The sequence below is a fragment of the Oenanthe melanoleuca genome, chromosome 7, assembly GCF_029582105.1.
Source record: "Oenanthe melanoleuca isolate GR-GAL-2019-014 chromosome 7, OMel1.0, whole genome shotgun sequence".
Taxonomy (NCBI): domain Eukaryota; kingdom Metazoa; phylum Chordata; class Aves; order Passeriformes; family Muscicapidae; genus Oenanthe; species Oenanthe melanoleuca.
The window spans coordinates 15443465-15460363 of NC_079341.1; the positions used below are offsets into that span (position 1 = coordinate 15443465).

Genomic DNA, 16899 nt, shown 5'->3' on the forward strand with positions numbered 1-16899 from the left:
GTGTTTCCTCAGAGACAAAGACAGGCTTCTGTTTCCAAAACTCACATTATGGCACTATCTGGAGTTTGAACTCTGCGTTCACTGCCATCTGTCTAGATTTGATCAAAAAAATTACTACCCAAAACAGACTTAAGCTACTAAAAACCCCTTGGAAACAGGTGATACTCCATAATGATCTACATACTTACCAAACTGAAACTGTGCATTGTCAACAAGGCGAATTGATGCAGGAGCACATCTCTTGGAGGCAAAGTTAGGGGAGTAAGAGGGAGAAAGAATAAAAAGATTATGAACATAGCTAGTTTTAAAATTCATTACAATCAAATTTTCATTTTAAAATAGCATATAAGAAAGCACTCAGAGACTTCTGGCCATCATCATCATTGAAATGGGGTGACTATAAGCTCACTGGAATAGCAACATCTACTAGGTATGTCTAGATATAATGCATTGAGAATTTTCAGTTTAACCTCAAGCCAACAGAGTAACAGTCCAAAAACACTGATCTTAAAATTTTGAGTGTTTTTCTAAAATGGTATATGCACTAAAGATAGTACACTTGTTTAATACATCAAGCTTATGTTCCTGTGTAATCAGAGATACACACATAATAAAAATCAATTGAAAAAGTTTAATTGTTGAGGGTCACCTGGGCATACAGCTGAGCACATCAGAGCTGCTCACTCAGCCCCCCCTCCCCAGAAGGATGGGGAAGAAAAATCAGAAGGGCGAAAGTAGAAAAACCCATGGGTTCAGATGAAGACAGCTTGGTAAGCAAAATGGGGAAAAAAACCACAACAGCACAATGCAAAAGCAATCAATTACCATCAGCTGACCAATATGCAGCCAGTCTTCAAGCAGTGGCAACCCCTGCCAAACACCCCCTCTAGTTTTATTTATGATCATGATGTTATACGGTATCTGCCTTTAATAAATTTGGGTCAGTTGTCCCAGCTGTGTGCCCTCCCAGCCTCTTATCTGCTCCCAACACACTTGCTGATGGGAAGAGAGGGAGAAACAGAAAAAGCCTTGACACTGTGTACATGATGTTGATAACACTCTTTTGGTTACAAGTAGAAAAGCTAACACCACATATGCTGCTATGAAAAAGGTTTACTCCATCCTGACTAGACCCAGTACACTCATGCTCGGCTGACAGACTGCAATCAAAATCTGTACTTGGGTCTAATCTAGATTCTGCACTACAGGAATCTGAAAAACTACAAGAACAGCTGCCTTCAGTTAAGTAAGTTTCTGGTCATGCATATGCCTACATCCCATAATCGCTGATGGCCATGTCCAGTCATACTGAAATGTATGGCCAGAGGAATAGAACAGTCTGAATCTCAGGCTAGTCATCATTTAATCACATGGATATGGATGAACTTCTCTTTCACTTCATTTGACATGTTCACACTTCAAAATATCATTAATATGTATTGGGTCACACACAAGAGGAAGAAAAAACATGATGAACTAAGGGAGCTCACCAGGCAGTTTGAGAGAAGGCTGTGGGAGTGGTTTTAAATGAGACCAACCCACCCACAACCTGCTGACTGATTATTCTTACATTAAAGTGGACTGATACATAAAAGAAAGAACTTTTCAGACAGCAATCATTGTAATTACTACTGAGATTGATGCAAAGGGCAACAGAAGAGAATAAGTGGTTTAGGCTCAAGTAAGCAGAGAAACAGCAGCAGCAGCAACAGCAGCTTAGAAATGGAGCAACATTAAGTGGGAAATAGTGCTTCTTTCTTCCCCTCTAACTAAGCCCATAGACAGGAAAAAGACATGAGTTCCTTAACTGACTTTAAATGTTGATCAGCCACATGATTAAGCATTCCCAAAAAGTCTGCTTAGGTACCTTTAAAAGGAAGGACAAGCACTAGCAGTAGAAGCACGACAGAAAAACTGGCAAGTGCTGCTGACTAGCATATACATGTCATTCACATACCAGTTTGAACATCTGGCTTGGAACATTAAGCCATTAATTTAGACCAATCACTGGAAAAAATGTAAAGCTGTGTTTAGTTTGGCATTAATGAAAACATTTCTGAAATTATTTCCCCAATTCAGGGTACATTCTACCATTTATATATATAATTTGGTATGTTTTGCACAGAGCAAAGCAAAGTTAGTCAGTGGAGAAAGAGGCTAGCCAGAGTAAGATTTGTTTAGAAGCATAGCTTTGAGGAAAAGTACTAGAGAACTTGGATACCTAAGTACTTCACTACCTGAAACCATGTGACTGTACTACTCTCTACTTAAGTACTACAGTGTAAGTACAGGTCCACTTGGAAATATCCATCCCACCTGTCCACGTCACTGTGCTCCAGGCAGTGATTTCTAAACACAGGCCATATCCTTTCATTGCATTCCTTTTGCTCTTTTATCACTTCACAGCCATCAATTCAACTGCCTTTTATATGCATGGTGCAACTCAATTCCTTTAAACACTGGTCCCCTTTACACAGTCCTAATTAATCCGAAGGTAAAGTTCTCAGCTGAAGGAGATACAAAGCTGAATTTTTCAGGCTGCAATATGAAAATAACTCCCCCTGAAACAAGCCATTAAAAGGCTTGTCCATGTTTTGGCTCAGAATACCAAACAAAGTCATAATGTGTTCAGTCCTCATGGACCATACCCTGCATTTCATGGACCATACATGCTTCTGAGATTCCTACCTCAAATTCCTGGTTATCCATTGCCAGAAACACTGAAACATCAATACACCCCTACTGCTAGAATCCATAATTCTTGAGTGAAGTAAACATCCAGCTTTTCTTTACCTGCTTTGCCACCTCCCTCAAGCAGGCTACTCCTCGCTCAAAGTTGGGGAAGACCACAGAGCCGTACTTCTGGTATTCAGGGACTGGGCGAATCTTTATCGTAACTTCAGTAACCACTCCAAGAGTTCCTTCAGGAGAGGACAAAAACTGAGCAAAATGTTGCAAGATGAACTTCTTACAAGCTACTCAACGTTTTACCAGAGTGTTGTAAGTTAACACAAATCAAAAATTCCAAAAATTCATTTTGCAGTGGCAGGTGATTTACTCCTCACTTTTTACATGGTGAATTCCTACAAAATATTCTCTAAATTGTGCTCTTTGTTACAGACTTGAAGGTTGAGTCCACATGTCCATTTAAATAAGTTCTAAATGGGGTCTCAATGTTTTATCCTAACACAAGGAAGTCATGCCTGCACAATGCCACCCATCAACACACTGGAAGCCACATCATTAAAGATGCTCAAATAATCAAGCATTCCAGAAGCTGAATTAAGATGCAGTATGTGAAATTACTCTGTACCTTCAGATCCCATAATGAAGTGATGGATATCAGGTCCTGTTGACATGCGAGGTACTTGACAGTTTTTTTCTACTATTCCTCTAGGAGTTACCATTTTTATATGTATCACCTGTTTAAACAAAGTGCAATGACTATAAATACTAGCATTAAGCACAGATTTTTATTAATATATTAACAAAACATATTAAGTTTCCACAAAACATATTATAAGTTTGATACAGTTTGGCTTTATAGGTTTTAGACATTCTGTAGGCAATCCCTAGAACCTCAGGACTGTTACCAACAATTATTTTAACACACCATGGTTTCCCCACACAACAGATTGTTTCGATTCTATAACAAATCATATCAGCTGGTGGCTACATCTAGGCAATACCAGTTAGAACTGTTTTGTTTCTCAGTGTAGAACTTCACAGATAGAACTTTATATATATGCCAGGATTTTAATCCAGAATATACATTGTACTACAGAGGACAAAAGGGTTTAAACTTTGCTTGAGTTTTGCTTTAGAACTGCTGCTTGATAAAGCTACTATAATTCAGTCACTGATGGCTACAGAAATATTCCAATTAGGAGGAGTAGAAGTAAGCTTTGTGAAATAGATTATCAATATAAAAGCTACCATAAGACTGACACGTGTAGGACTAGGAGGTTGTTTTTATAAAAAATATTTTTTCAACCTTTTTCCTGAGCTTTATTCAGGCACATGCAATAGAGCTCATATGTGGGGGTTTTTAATCCTCTCTTCAATTCAATCCTCTATTTTATACCAAGGAAGGGCAGAGTTTCAGCTTCTCTTGAGTGATGCCTTTAAATGAAGCAAAATTACTGAATTTCAGCTAATGGCTTTAAACCTTTCAAGCACAGGTAGCTAAGTAATTTTCACTATACACAATTTATGAACCGTTGATTCTGCAGTGGTGGATTTTAGGCAGCTTATATAACACACTGTTTCAAGATATAAAGTTCTTCAGAAGGTAAACACTTCCTTAAACATTCTCACTGTGCTATTTTGAAACTTATGAACTGTTCTGAATCAATTTTCAATCCTATTTCCTCCTAGTGAAAATTTCAGAAGCTGTTTAACCTGAAGTTGTGCTTCCATAATAGAGAAGCCTTCTGCTTCACAGCTCCCAGTACAAGCTAAACTGTACCATTCAGTAACACTTCAGGCAGCAGGAAAATGATGACACTTTGTAAGTGCTACTAGTTTTACTTCAGCCAGGTCTACTGAATAAAAACTGTAGTTCCTGCCAGCCTCAGTCACTTACAGTGAAGTGCCACAGAACAAATATGTTTGAACTATGAGCTGATGGAAAAGCCTGAGGTAGCATGGGTACATGGCTGTGATGCAGGAAAGAAGGAAAAAATTCACACATGGAAGGGTTATACAAATTATGAGGGAAAGCTGGAAGTCTGAAGCAAAAAGGCAGGCAAAGTCTGAGCAGCGATGATTTATCTTCAATATATTCAATGTATTTGTTAAACAGAAAATGCAGACTTTAGAATCTAAAAGTATGCTTAGAAGTCCAAAAATTATCGAAGTTTATATAAAGTTGAACCAATTTAATCACTAAAACAGATTCAAGAGTAGAATACTGCCATTTCACTGCTTCCTTCCTCTGGGTTCCTACACACAGTGTAGTGGCATTAGATCTCACCACTGTGCACCCACATGGTCAGTTAGATCAGCCTACTGATTTAAAAAATACTGCTAGCCATGGACATGTTGGAAGGTGGGGAGCTTGCTTGCTGTCAGAGTTAGACATTTCAGCTAGACATCTTCAGGTACAAACAACAGGGAGGAGAGAATGTGAGACTTCTGGAAGTTTGACAGGATTATTACACTGGATTAATAAAGAGTTTGAAATGGTAGAGGACAGCACCAGCATCAGGACAGGGTAACAATTCCTTAAACTAGTCAGTGAGTGCTCAAATGAAAATTACTTTTATATTAGGGATAGGGATTATTAGTACTAATACCAAAAGCAAGGAAACAAGCATTTCAGGCAAGATTTGATGCCCAAACTCTATTACACAGAGAATCACAATTTACTCTCCCACTGTGAGTCATAAAAGTTAAATATCTGAACAGAGAAATTATAACAAATATTAAAACTACTTACCAGATCTTCAATGTTTCCATAGATGTTTTTTTTCATGCCTGACGCTCGTGTTGCTACCCATCCTCCTAGTGAACTGAATTCCATGGAGTCTGGTTCATGGCCTGTACAGAAGCCACTTTCAGCAAGCTAAAGAAAAGAAAAAATATATCCTACAGGTCTTGCATTGACTTAGTACTCCAAATTCAATATTCTATACTTGTTTGGGTTTTCTTTAAAAATAAGTATCCTGATCACATACCTATTTATTCAACTTTATCTTGGATATGTACATAACATGCAAATTGACTCTGCTTCTACTGTACATACCTGTGCTACACATCACCCTATAATACTCCTACCCTGTATTTTAAAACTGAGAACTCTATTGTTCAAAATAAGGTGTGAATTCATATACATCTGCAAAAAGTTATAACTTAAGTAACTGCCAACTATGCACAAATGCTGCCAATAAATAAGGCACTTAATCTCTTTTTCCTTCTATCCTAATGTGATATGCAGCAGGTCTGCAGAAAATTTGAGCAAATTGCCTGTACTTAATTCTCTCAAGGAGAGATGTGTTTTAATATACAGCCATCTGGTTGGGCTTCCTGTATGCAACATTGTCAACTACTTGTGATGCAGATCACGCATTCCTGTACATTAAGTACTCACTTGTTTCTCATTTTTCTGCATTAACTTGGCTTTACCATCTGCACAGCACCTGAGGTTGCCTGGATGCCCTCAGAATTACAACACCAAAGCTGTCAGACAGCAAGAATTAAAGGCTAAGCAGTCTCACATTAAGTGATAACTGCATTAGTGCATTTGAGGTAATCAATTTGCACTGACCAACTGATAGCAATCACTTTGGACAGCTGTATTTAAGTATACCATGTAACATGGACCATTAACTATGTTCTGTTGTACACAGTGGTCCTAACTTAAAGACTGAAAGTAACTTCTACATCCTTTCTACAACAACTCATTTAGCTCATGGTTCTCTCTATACTTACAGGAACTTGTGGCTTTGTATGTTTACTGGTTATATATGAGGAAGGGTGGTTTCATAACCATTGCATATAATTCTTATTTATATATCTTATAATTCTATAATTCAGCTACATGAAAACACACAAGAATTACGCTAGAATTCAATTATTTGGACAAAATATGAACAATATCTAAGAAAAATATTTTAAAAATACTATAAACTAAACCAGATAAAAATACCTGTTTCTCCAGATCTTGTCCAACAATGCCAGCTTCTACACAAGCTGTTAAGTTTTTTTCATCTATCCAGAGAATCCGATTCTGTTGAAAAGCCAATCAAAACTAAGAATGAGTGCTGAAGATTTTTGTTTATTTCCTTCAGTAATGCTATAGGATCAACATGCTTAGTCATACAATTTACTATTAATACCACTCCAGTTATTACACCAGTGGAAGCTTTGGCACTTCATTCCCTCAAACTGCTACACAACAGGTTTCAATTTATGAAGTCACCACTACAAGAGACTAACACATATATTCATTAATTTATACCATGGATGTTTACAGAATAAAAAGTAAAAAAAGCAGAAAGAATTAAATCAAAACTCTTGCAAGAGTCTCCCCCTCAGAAAGTATGGACAACTAATTACTCAAAGCCAACTACTTCAGCTCCTTCAGTTTCAACATAAACTGCTAAACTGATCTCAGATGCCTATATAAATCAGTTTTTGTGCAATATAGACCCTACATTTAAGATAAAGGTAAGTGTCTATTAAAATAGTAAAGCTTCAGCAATCATCCTAGCTGCTCTCAGACACACACATTTTAACTTTGACAATGCTTTCTTTCACCTTAATTTTCTTATTTTCCCTCTTCATTAATGATTACAAGAACTGGCTAGCAATCACTCAAGAAAACTGAAACTGGTTTATTTCCTGACTCAGTGCTTATTTATACATCTAGCTGACAAAAAAGGCAAGATAGTAAGAATTAACCACATTTCCTTGCCACACCCAAACCTGACAGAAGTCAAAGCTGTGGGCTGGCTATAAATCAAGGAGTTCAAATGAAGGCCTGAGCCACTACTGTACTTGTTGGATTTCATTCTGCACAGACACCTGAAGAGCTTCCTTCAACATACAACTATCACCTCTACAGAAAAAAATCACTTAGTTTAACTGAAGAACAACTGAGTGGAGAAAACAGAGCCAAAACCCAGATCTTACCTTCAAGGCTAAAGGAGTTAACAAGCTCAGCAGGTACTTGGAGGCAGCAGAGCCTTACATCAAAGATACAGAGCTGTTTCTGAAGCATCTCATTACTGAGTAGCTATAAATCTATCATTTTAAAAGTACAAAGCTCCTTCATAATGAAAAGATGAAAACTAGCAATAAATTTTACAGAACTTCATTTCTGGACTGCCATAAAGCTACGAACTTCACATTCTCAAGATGTTATCTACACAAAAACCCCAGTTATTTCTTTAAAGTTTATCCTTCAAGTTGATTTATAGATATTAGGTCACCTTATCGATCTTAGCTTGAAGTAATTTGAAGTCCAGTGCAAAAACCAGTGAAATTTGCACAAACAACTTCCTCCTAGCCTTTCATTTATCCTCAGATACAAATTCCAATATAGAAGAAGAGTAGCTTTCTCAGAGTTTGATGACTTAAAGCTGCTATAAGGCTTAACAGTGATTTTTTTTCCTTATTAAATATATACAGGTCATATGAAATAGTACAGGACTAAGATCAGAAAAACAAACTGAAGGAGTACAAATTTAATCATCATGGTGCTGATTAATATTTCCATACCTACCTTATTCTGGAAAAGAATGAAATGTCATTCTCTAGTGATCACCCAAGTAACTGTAGAATGATTTAAAAAAATTAAAACTTTAAGAGATCATACCATTTGTGATGTATCCAGGGAGATAATCATTCTTTTTTCTTCTTCAGGACATTCAAGGGCACTAGAGACACTTGTCCCTCCTGCAAATATGGGAATGATACTGTGATCACAAAATTCTCAGGCAGCTTTTCTTCTAATAGCATGCCTCTGTCCCTCCTTTCTGCTAGGGAACTGAATAAAGAAAGATCACTGAAGTTGACTGTTTGAGGCTAGTGATCAGCCTCTTAAGACTGCCCCCTTCTCCCAGACCAGGTTCCACAAAATCAAGGCAGCAATGGAGCTGGACAATGCTTTAGGAGTTCTCCATAACAAACATGACATTCTGTGACCATCTCAGCTGCTTCTGTTAAGCCCAGCACAGAGCTTTAATACAAAGAAGGATAAGAAATTACAAAGCCATTCAAGAAACAGAGAGATTGCTTAATTTTGCTTACCACCAAATGGTATTATGCAGAGATTGTGTTTGCAGGCTAATTCCACAATTTTAACTACATCTTCATGGCAAACTAAAAAAGAACAAATAGTTAAAAACAGGATTTGTGCTTGGTACTGTTATTTGTGCTTGTTACTAAATACTGCAGTCCAAATAAGCAGTAGCCCTTTTTCCAACACCAGTAAGAAAGACATTTCAAAGTCAGGCACTAAATAAGAGCTGGGCTCAGAAGTATCAGTTACAGAGTAAAGTTTAAACAATTCTGCATTTGAAGAACTAACTACAGTCTTAGTCTCTTGCTCTACTCATGGATTGAGACCTCCTGCAAATTCTCAGGGCAAGGTGGGCCACCAAACAGTTAATAATTCATTCATAGGTATCTTGGAGAATAAATCACATGCAAAGCTTTTATTGAAAACAGGCTTTCCAATTTATTTTAAGTGAGAAATGAGTCTCTCTCAAAAGAGAGTGTGAACAGCACATCTTTTTCTTCCTAGCTGATAGTCAGTTTCAGAAGTGGAGTTGTTGATGAAACCTAGTTTTTCAGGATGCATTCTTTACCTGGTCAAAGAGGGAGGTGGAAATGCTTGTGCACAGCCAAGTAAAAGGATCAAAAAAGAGATCAAATACATTGCATCCGTGAGTTTGTACAAACAGCAAAGAATGAGCAGGACTAAATAAATAGTTTCCAAACTCCAGCTACTTTGCTCTTGTCATACAGAGATGTTGTAAATTAAGGCAGTCAATCATTTTGTTTCAGCTGCTTTTGAAGCTATGCAAAACAGAAGTTGTGGCAAGTACTGTTCACAGTCACCAGTGCTGTCAAGCACCTGACCTCAAGTAATGAATTTAAGTGCCTCTTTTCATGCTTCCCATATGTGACTTTTTTCTCTAAATAAAGGAGGCAAAACTGTGTAGGATTAAGTTCTTATAAGAAACTTTGGAGATTTTAATGCAGTGCAGCTATCAAAGTTATAAAAGAAAGAGCAGGAATCATACAACTGAACAAAAATTGACATTTTCTGAGATCAAATGACCTTTTAGTTCACTACTGAAGAATAGCACATGAAGTAGTTCCTAGTGACTAGAGACACATGACTCAAGTAAAAAAAAAAAAGCATTTGTATCCTTTTATTAGGCAGAAACAAACAGGCCTAGCCTATACTCAGATTGCACTGGTCTTTCTTCCAGTCTTGATCTTTTGATTGATTGTTTGTAATGTGTTCTGATAGGAGTTAAAAGTGTTACACCTTTTTTTTACTAAAGTACAGCATGTAGAATAAAAAAAGTTCTTCAATACAAACATCCCACTGCCCCTCTACCATCATATACACCTTTAGAACCCAAAATTGAGACTGCCATTTTTGACAACTGCTCTTGCTGAACATACATGTTCACCTTACACTATGGTTCCTTAGTGGTAAATTCCTCTGCCAACATAAACTTCAGCTATATTTAATAATAAATGAACTCCTCCATAAAATGATGGGATTTCACAGATATGACCTGCAGTCCAGATGCTACACAATCACGATTACCATTTATGAGAAAATTCCCTCAGTTTCTGTAAAGATGAGTGAAATCAGTGAAACAAGAGACAGCTTTCCCCTGACTAGAAATGAGATTAGTAAGCAATGGCCTCCCAGCTCAGAAGGGAGAAGACGACAATAAAAACTTACCAGGCCATACAACTATATCAGGAATTCGTTTAAACATTCCTTCCCTGAGTACAAATATCTCGTGTAGGCAGTGACCTGGAACACAAACAATAAGCCAAAAAGTTCAAACAAGGAAGCGTGGAAAGCAGCCCAGTTATACAAATCAAGCTCTCTTACCATGAGCTCTGAATACCCTATCTTCTGCATCCTGGGAATATGAGATTTTAGTGGCTCTAAGATCCTGAAGAAATTCTTCATTTACAATGGATGGAGGTACATCATTAACATTTAAGGATGCCTACAATACAAGAAAATAAATTCTTTAAAGATAGGTTCACTCTTACAGTATTTCTGTATAAAAGAAATAAGGAAAACAGGCTAACACTGACTGATACCCAAACACACCTAACTCCAGATCAGAGACATCAGTTCTCCTTCACATCTTCAAACCACCAAGCCAGCTTATCCTACTCTGCACACAAAAAGTTTTATTTCAGTAGCACATTCTTACCTTTCTTTCTCCTGGTAAATCTGAAGAAATACATGAGCTTATGAATGCATGCTGAACAAATTATCTCTTTTTAAGACTTCCCAAGGTACCAGAATACATACTAAAGCCACTACATACTGCAAATTCTTATACTAACAGTTCTGTTTTCACTAACCCACTTCCCTTCCTCCTGTCATGTCCTGTGAATTAAATCAAAATTGGACCAATTCCAATCAGAAGTCCAGAGCTAAGCAAAACTAAGACTGACTGATACAGCATAACTGACACACTTTAAGCAGACCTCACCTATAATAAAAATTCTATAAAATCTTTGTTGAGTCACATACATACAAGTGTTTCCAGAAAGTCTCCATCTAAAAAGTCCCAAACAACACTTCTTTCAGGGAAGCTACACAGGACATTTTGACTTACCAACAGACCTTGAATCAAGATCCCATAAGTCCAGACAGAAAACCTCTGCTTAAGATTTTCTAACGGCTCATTCTTCCAGGTTCTTCCAACAGATGCCTTGTCTAGTACTCTTACAGCTTCTCAAAGTGCAGACAACTGCTTAACTCTCTTTTCTGAGCTCCACTTTCAATTATTTGGCATGTAAAAATGCAGTTCACGTGTCAACTTTTTAAAGCCACTCAGAGAACAAGAATACTTAACAAGACCCAGATTAAAAAAAGTATTTTGCAGACATTAAGTGTAAGACTTTTATATGCTTTGAAGATTCCAAAAAGACCATGACTTTTTTTCTCCTTAAAAATGGAGCAAATATGGGTAATCTCCCTAAAAGAATACGTCTTCACTCACAAATGGCCTCTAATTAAAGAGTTCTTTAATGAGATAAAAAGCTTGTCTGATGACTAAAATCTAACTTCTTGACTTGAAGTCTCATTGCAAAAGAAGATGTTGTTCAAGAGTCTTATTTCCTGTTAACAGTCTCCCTCAAGTCTGGGGGCAGAACTGAAAGCTTTTTTACCACCACATCTTTTACTTTAAATACACTTTTAAAAATCAGGGACTGAACAAAAATTAGTTAAAAGAGTGCAATGCTTTCACACTTCTTCCATGCAAGCCTTGCTGGAAAATTAACTGACATCAACCCAAAGAGAAGAATGTGCTTGCACCTTTGCTATAAAGCACTCAGGAAAGATTACAGGCTGCCTAGTGATACCAGAAAAAGCTTGTTTAGAGCCCTACCACCAAAAAGTATTGTGCAGTAATGTTCCCCCTAGTCAAACAAACTTAAGACATCTCTTTGACAAGCCTCACCTATGCTTCTTGACAAATACAAAAATAGAGTAACAAAATGGAATTCACTTTGCTTTAATCTTCTGAAGGTTGCCTTCTACAAAAAGTATACTCACACATGTAAGTTTTCTCTCCCAGAGTTTTGCCTATCTTTGCTCTACATAACCTATAGAGCAGCTGACACCTTTTGCCAATATATATCTTAAGATAAAATCTTAGAAGATCGTACCAGTTATCAACCTAACAGTAAGGAAATTGGAGATTAATAGTCTTCCATCTGCCACAACAGCAGCAGTCCATTCTGAATGGGTTGAGTTGTGAGAGCTGAAGAAGGTAAGATTTAAACTTACCAGGAAACTCGTATCATTGACATGGAGTGTCCATCCTACAAAAACTATGTAAGGTTATGGAGAAATTAAGAGTACTGACAGGAATAATTCAGAAAGAAATAGCTGCATGATATGCTCTTTACTGATGGCTGACAGCATTCACAGGTTCAGGTGGATAGCAAAAAGTTTGGGTTAGAATTCTTATGTGGGACACATGACATAATGAACATACAGTTTTAACAGTGATTTGACTTTTGGAAGAGAGTATGTGCCACCCTGGCTTGCTTTAAGGATAATGCTGTACTTACTGAAATAAGGTGTCACACAGCTAAAAAAAAAGAAGCCATTTCCCTCCAATATATTCACCTTGTCACCTACAAACACAGAAGCTGAAATTAAGTGTTGTTAGGTGAGAGGCACTCCACTACTGAGACACTTTGATTTTAGGAGCCAGTCACAGTAAACACAATGTAAGTCTGGTCTTGGACTGCTCTGACTATTCTGCTATTAATGCACATTCACACAGTGCTGTTTGCTAGCCCAGAAAGCTGATAGCAACCCAGGAAACATAAGAAACAAACAAACAGGTACCAAATAAAGATCTTTAAATAATTTGTTTTAAGAAAAAACCTTTGCTAGCTGTGTTTACATTTCAGACTTCAAACTTTTATTTCTTCTTGGATTTCCCTAGACAGATGATTTTCAAATCAAGTTGAACCCGAAGTGCCTGATGATCTTCAAGATTAAAAAGTTAATATTTATCTATAAAATACTATGCACAGTGACAAACAAAAATACACCTTTATTTATTCTTATAGGATTGAAATATTTTAAAATTTGCACCCTGAAAAGCTAGTCAGGAAACCTATGTGAACTAGGTTTAAACTGCTCTCTATGTTAAGCCTGCTCTGAAAAAAGAAAAAGCAGATCTTGAAGATCACAGAAGCAGGTACATTTACTGTTGTTAATTAAAATTCAAAAGTCACATGCAACAGGGAACCCTCCAATCTTACATGACAGAGGCAGGAGGAGATGGGATTGAAAGATAAGTGAACCAAGAGATCACTTCCTTACTGCTATTCCTATATCCAAGTTTCTTCATGCTTAGGTGATAGGAGAAGCTGAAAACCCAGCACAGCATGACAACCTGAAATACACCTTGGAGTTATGACAGCCATGAAAATGAGGGACCTGCAGCAGCACTTGAGACTAGCTATGAGATGCCCAGGTATATATTGGAGACTCCAAATAGTCCTAGCCCATATCAAGGTAGTCAGCCTGCTTCAGATTTTACAAGACCATCAAAACTAGAGGGGAACAATATAACAGAAAAGCACTCAACATTACTGGCAGATATTCTGGGGAGCTGGTATGCAAGATGCACTATGGAATTGGGGTATTATTAAAATAACTGTACTTGTCCTTCAATTCTGCTTTGCTCTATCCTTTCTCTGCATGTAAAAAGGGAACAACAGTTCTGAAGACCCCTGTTCACAGTAAGTTAAAGCAGCTGCCAGCTGTTGACCAACCCTGGTCAACAAAAACACATCCAGATGAATTATTCAAAATATATTGGCAGATGGAAATCCTGTAAGTCATGGCAGATGAAAGAATGTCTTGATGAATAGAAGACTGAAGAAACATTAAGTTTTCAGGCCCTATGAGGTTACCTGCTTCAAAGAAAATGCAATCTTGAACTTGCTCAAGAGATGGGTACAACCATTACCCAAAGCTGGGTTGCTACAGTCACAGTACAAGCACAGCCTGCTTCCAGTACTTTTTTAGCAGCTATCTAGTCAGGAACCTGAAGCTTCAAGGAGATTCCAGTAAGGGAACCAGGTCTCCTGACTAACATAAGTTACTCTTTCTAAAAAGCAAAGTATGTATGACTTACAGAACATTCCCAATGTGTTATTTTTCTGAAAACATTCAGTTCAATCTTGAGTATTCTGGTAGTCATTTTTCAGCACCCAGACAAGTAAGTAAAAATTACTGTCAAATAAGAACTTTGACATCTTTCAATACACCAAAAACACATCACAATTTAACTTCCCTTTATTTTCTGTCTCTGTTATCAAGAATAACACTGATTTTGTAAAAACAATTCCCTCTTAGGCTAACAGTTTCTACAGTCTTGAAATGCAAACTACAGGCAGGACAAAAAACTCCCAAATTGGAAACTTCCATTTCAATAAATGTACTACCAGTTATCCTGAAACCGCAAGTCATGCTAAGACATGTAAGGTTTCACACCATAATTCTACACCAACTTTTTTTTCCCCAAAAACTTGGAAGAATTAATACACTATATTTAAATCAATTATGTGTGAGAGCTGAATCATCTTTAACAGTGTGGTCTTGATTATCACCAAGACTAATGTTCAAAGGAACTGGTTCAGCTATTTACTTACTCTAGAGGTAGTTTTGTGCTCCAGACTTGCTCCAAAGGTTTTTTCTATCCATTCCTTAAAAGTTGGTAATACCATACCACCTAATCTGTACCTGAAAAGTCAATATTACATAGGGTCATTTTAAATTAAAAGAATGTATATCAGATACACTTCTTTCAATTCTATGTACATACAAACAGAAGTTTTAAATCAAACTCTTTGCCTACAGGCCTTCAAGGCTTCTGCATATTTACTTTCCATGTAAGTGCATATTTCATTGTATGCAACTGCTCTTTACTTCACACAGAATCAAATAATTTGTCAGCATGGTATCACTTTGCTTTGGGTGTAAGGCTTTTTAGTTATCCCACCCCACCACTCTTAAGAAGGTCTCTCCCTTGCAGTAGTATAGAAAGCAGCACCAGAGTTTACATGCCAGCTACAGACAGAGGGCACACTGCAGTGTAAATGGCAGTCTAAGACACACAAACCCATATCAGTACATCTTATGCTTTCAGGAAAACAGAAACAGTATTAGAAGTTAACCCTTCATCATCAAAATGCATCAGAATCCACCAAGCACTGTAAAATTATTTCCAGGACAAAATTATTTCCAGAGCTTAGCCATGTGACAAATGCAGACTTAAAGGACAGAGGAGCTGTTTTGACCATGTGCACCACACCTGAAAACATGGAAGGCTGGGGACACTGAGAAGAGCATGTTTATGGGTGCAAAAGTATTCCCAGAAGAGAGTAAAAGTAAGATCTTCCTTTGGTATTAAGAGCTTTCAGCAGCGAGAGTCCTTACCATAGTTTTCACCTGGGTCATTGCATTAGACCTAACTGGGTCTTCCCTCTAAGATCATTCAGTCACTGTAAATCCAGTTATGACCCTGTCCTGGCGCAACCAACTCTATAACTGAGTCACTTGTTACACAGAAAGATCAATTCTTTTTGTTTCCTCATCTCAGCTACAACTCCAGCTCTTCTACTGACAAACCCTCTACTCTACTCCTAGAACTAAAAGGGCTACAACCTTAAATCAAGCTAGACTCTTCAGCATGGAAGACAGTGTTCCATCATTCCTTCTGTGACAGCTGTTACTGTTTCAAACCCATATTAAAAGGATGTGAACTCTACGAAAAGAAAAATGCAATAAGCAATGAAAGTTTAACACATTTGCATCAGGAGTTCACAATGAAGTCAGAGACCCAGGCCAGCTTGGTGTGTTTTCTTCTTAGAGTGTTTACTTCTTAGTATTGCCAAACTACCACTATAGCTGCTTTCTGAGAGTAACCTTAATCACTTACTCAAAGGACAACTAAAGCTATTAGAATCCCCAAAACTTTTAAGTCAAGACACAGACAGAAGTCACAGCACAGAAGTTAGTTTACTGCAGTGCATGATTCCTCAGGAAGCAAGATTTGTATATATATATATATATATATATATATATATATATGTACTGATGGTGCAAGAAGCCCTCCAAAAACCACCTGCCACAGATACACTCCAAAAACTCCTGTTTCACTAATCCTAGGAGTTTTATCAGGGTGCAAAAACAAAACGTGAATAAAAGAGATACAATGAACATGAAATCTCACACTCCTTTATACTTCCACAGGTGCTCATCCCAAAAATTATTTAAGAAAATACACTACTACAGTACTGAAGAAAAGGTTCTTCTACAGGCTGAAGATTAGGGTAAATTAAGAAAAGGGCAGGGTTTATTGATCACACTGATAGAAACCCAGTTCCTAGTTTAAAAAAACCTAAGCAGACAAAAAACCATGGAAGTTAAGATAATTGCAAAAGCAAAAAAAAAAAAAAAAAATCATTATTGTATATTTTGCAGAATCCCACTGGTAGTCAGTATCATGGCATCTTCACTGACCATGTACAACAGTAGTTCACAGTCCTATGCATCATCTGGGCAGGTGTAAGAAAGAAGACAATTCATCTCTTTCTGCTGCTCTGTAGAACACTGCTGTATCCACACCTTGAGTGCTGCACACAATT

The 16899-nt window shown here is 37.3% G+C and overlaps 1 protein-coding gene across 2 annotated transcripts in view; it reads right to left on the minus strand.

Annotated features, from left to right (window-relative positions):
- Window positions 1–16899, minus strand: part of AGPS (alkylglycerone phosphate synthase) — a 50776-nt gene that overhangs the window by 20479 nt on the left and 13398 nt on the right. For both annotated transcript variants that reach the window (XM_056496340.1, XM_056496339.1), the window contains exons 3-12: window positions 14902–14992; window positions 10589–10709; window positions 10433–10507; window positions 8755–8826; window positions 8321–8400; window positions 6650–6730; window positions 5441–5566; window positions 3314–3422; window positions 2794–2921; window positions 189–240 (exon numbers count right to left, since the gene is read on the minus strand). In XM_056496340.1, coding sequence (XP_056352315.1) covers window positions 189–240; window positions 2794–2921; window positions 3314–3422; window positions 5441–5566; window positions 6650–6730; window positions 8321–8400; window positions 8755–8826; window positions 10433–10507; window positions 10589–10709; window positions 14902–14992 — 935 coding nt within the window. The remainder of the gene's footprint in view (window positions 1–188; window positions 241–2793; window positions 2922–3313; window positions 3423–5440; window positions 5567–6649; window positions 6731–8320; window positions 8401–8754; window positions 8827–10432; window positions 10508–10588; window positions 10710–14901; window positions 14993–16899) is intronic.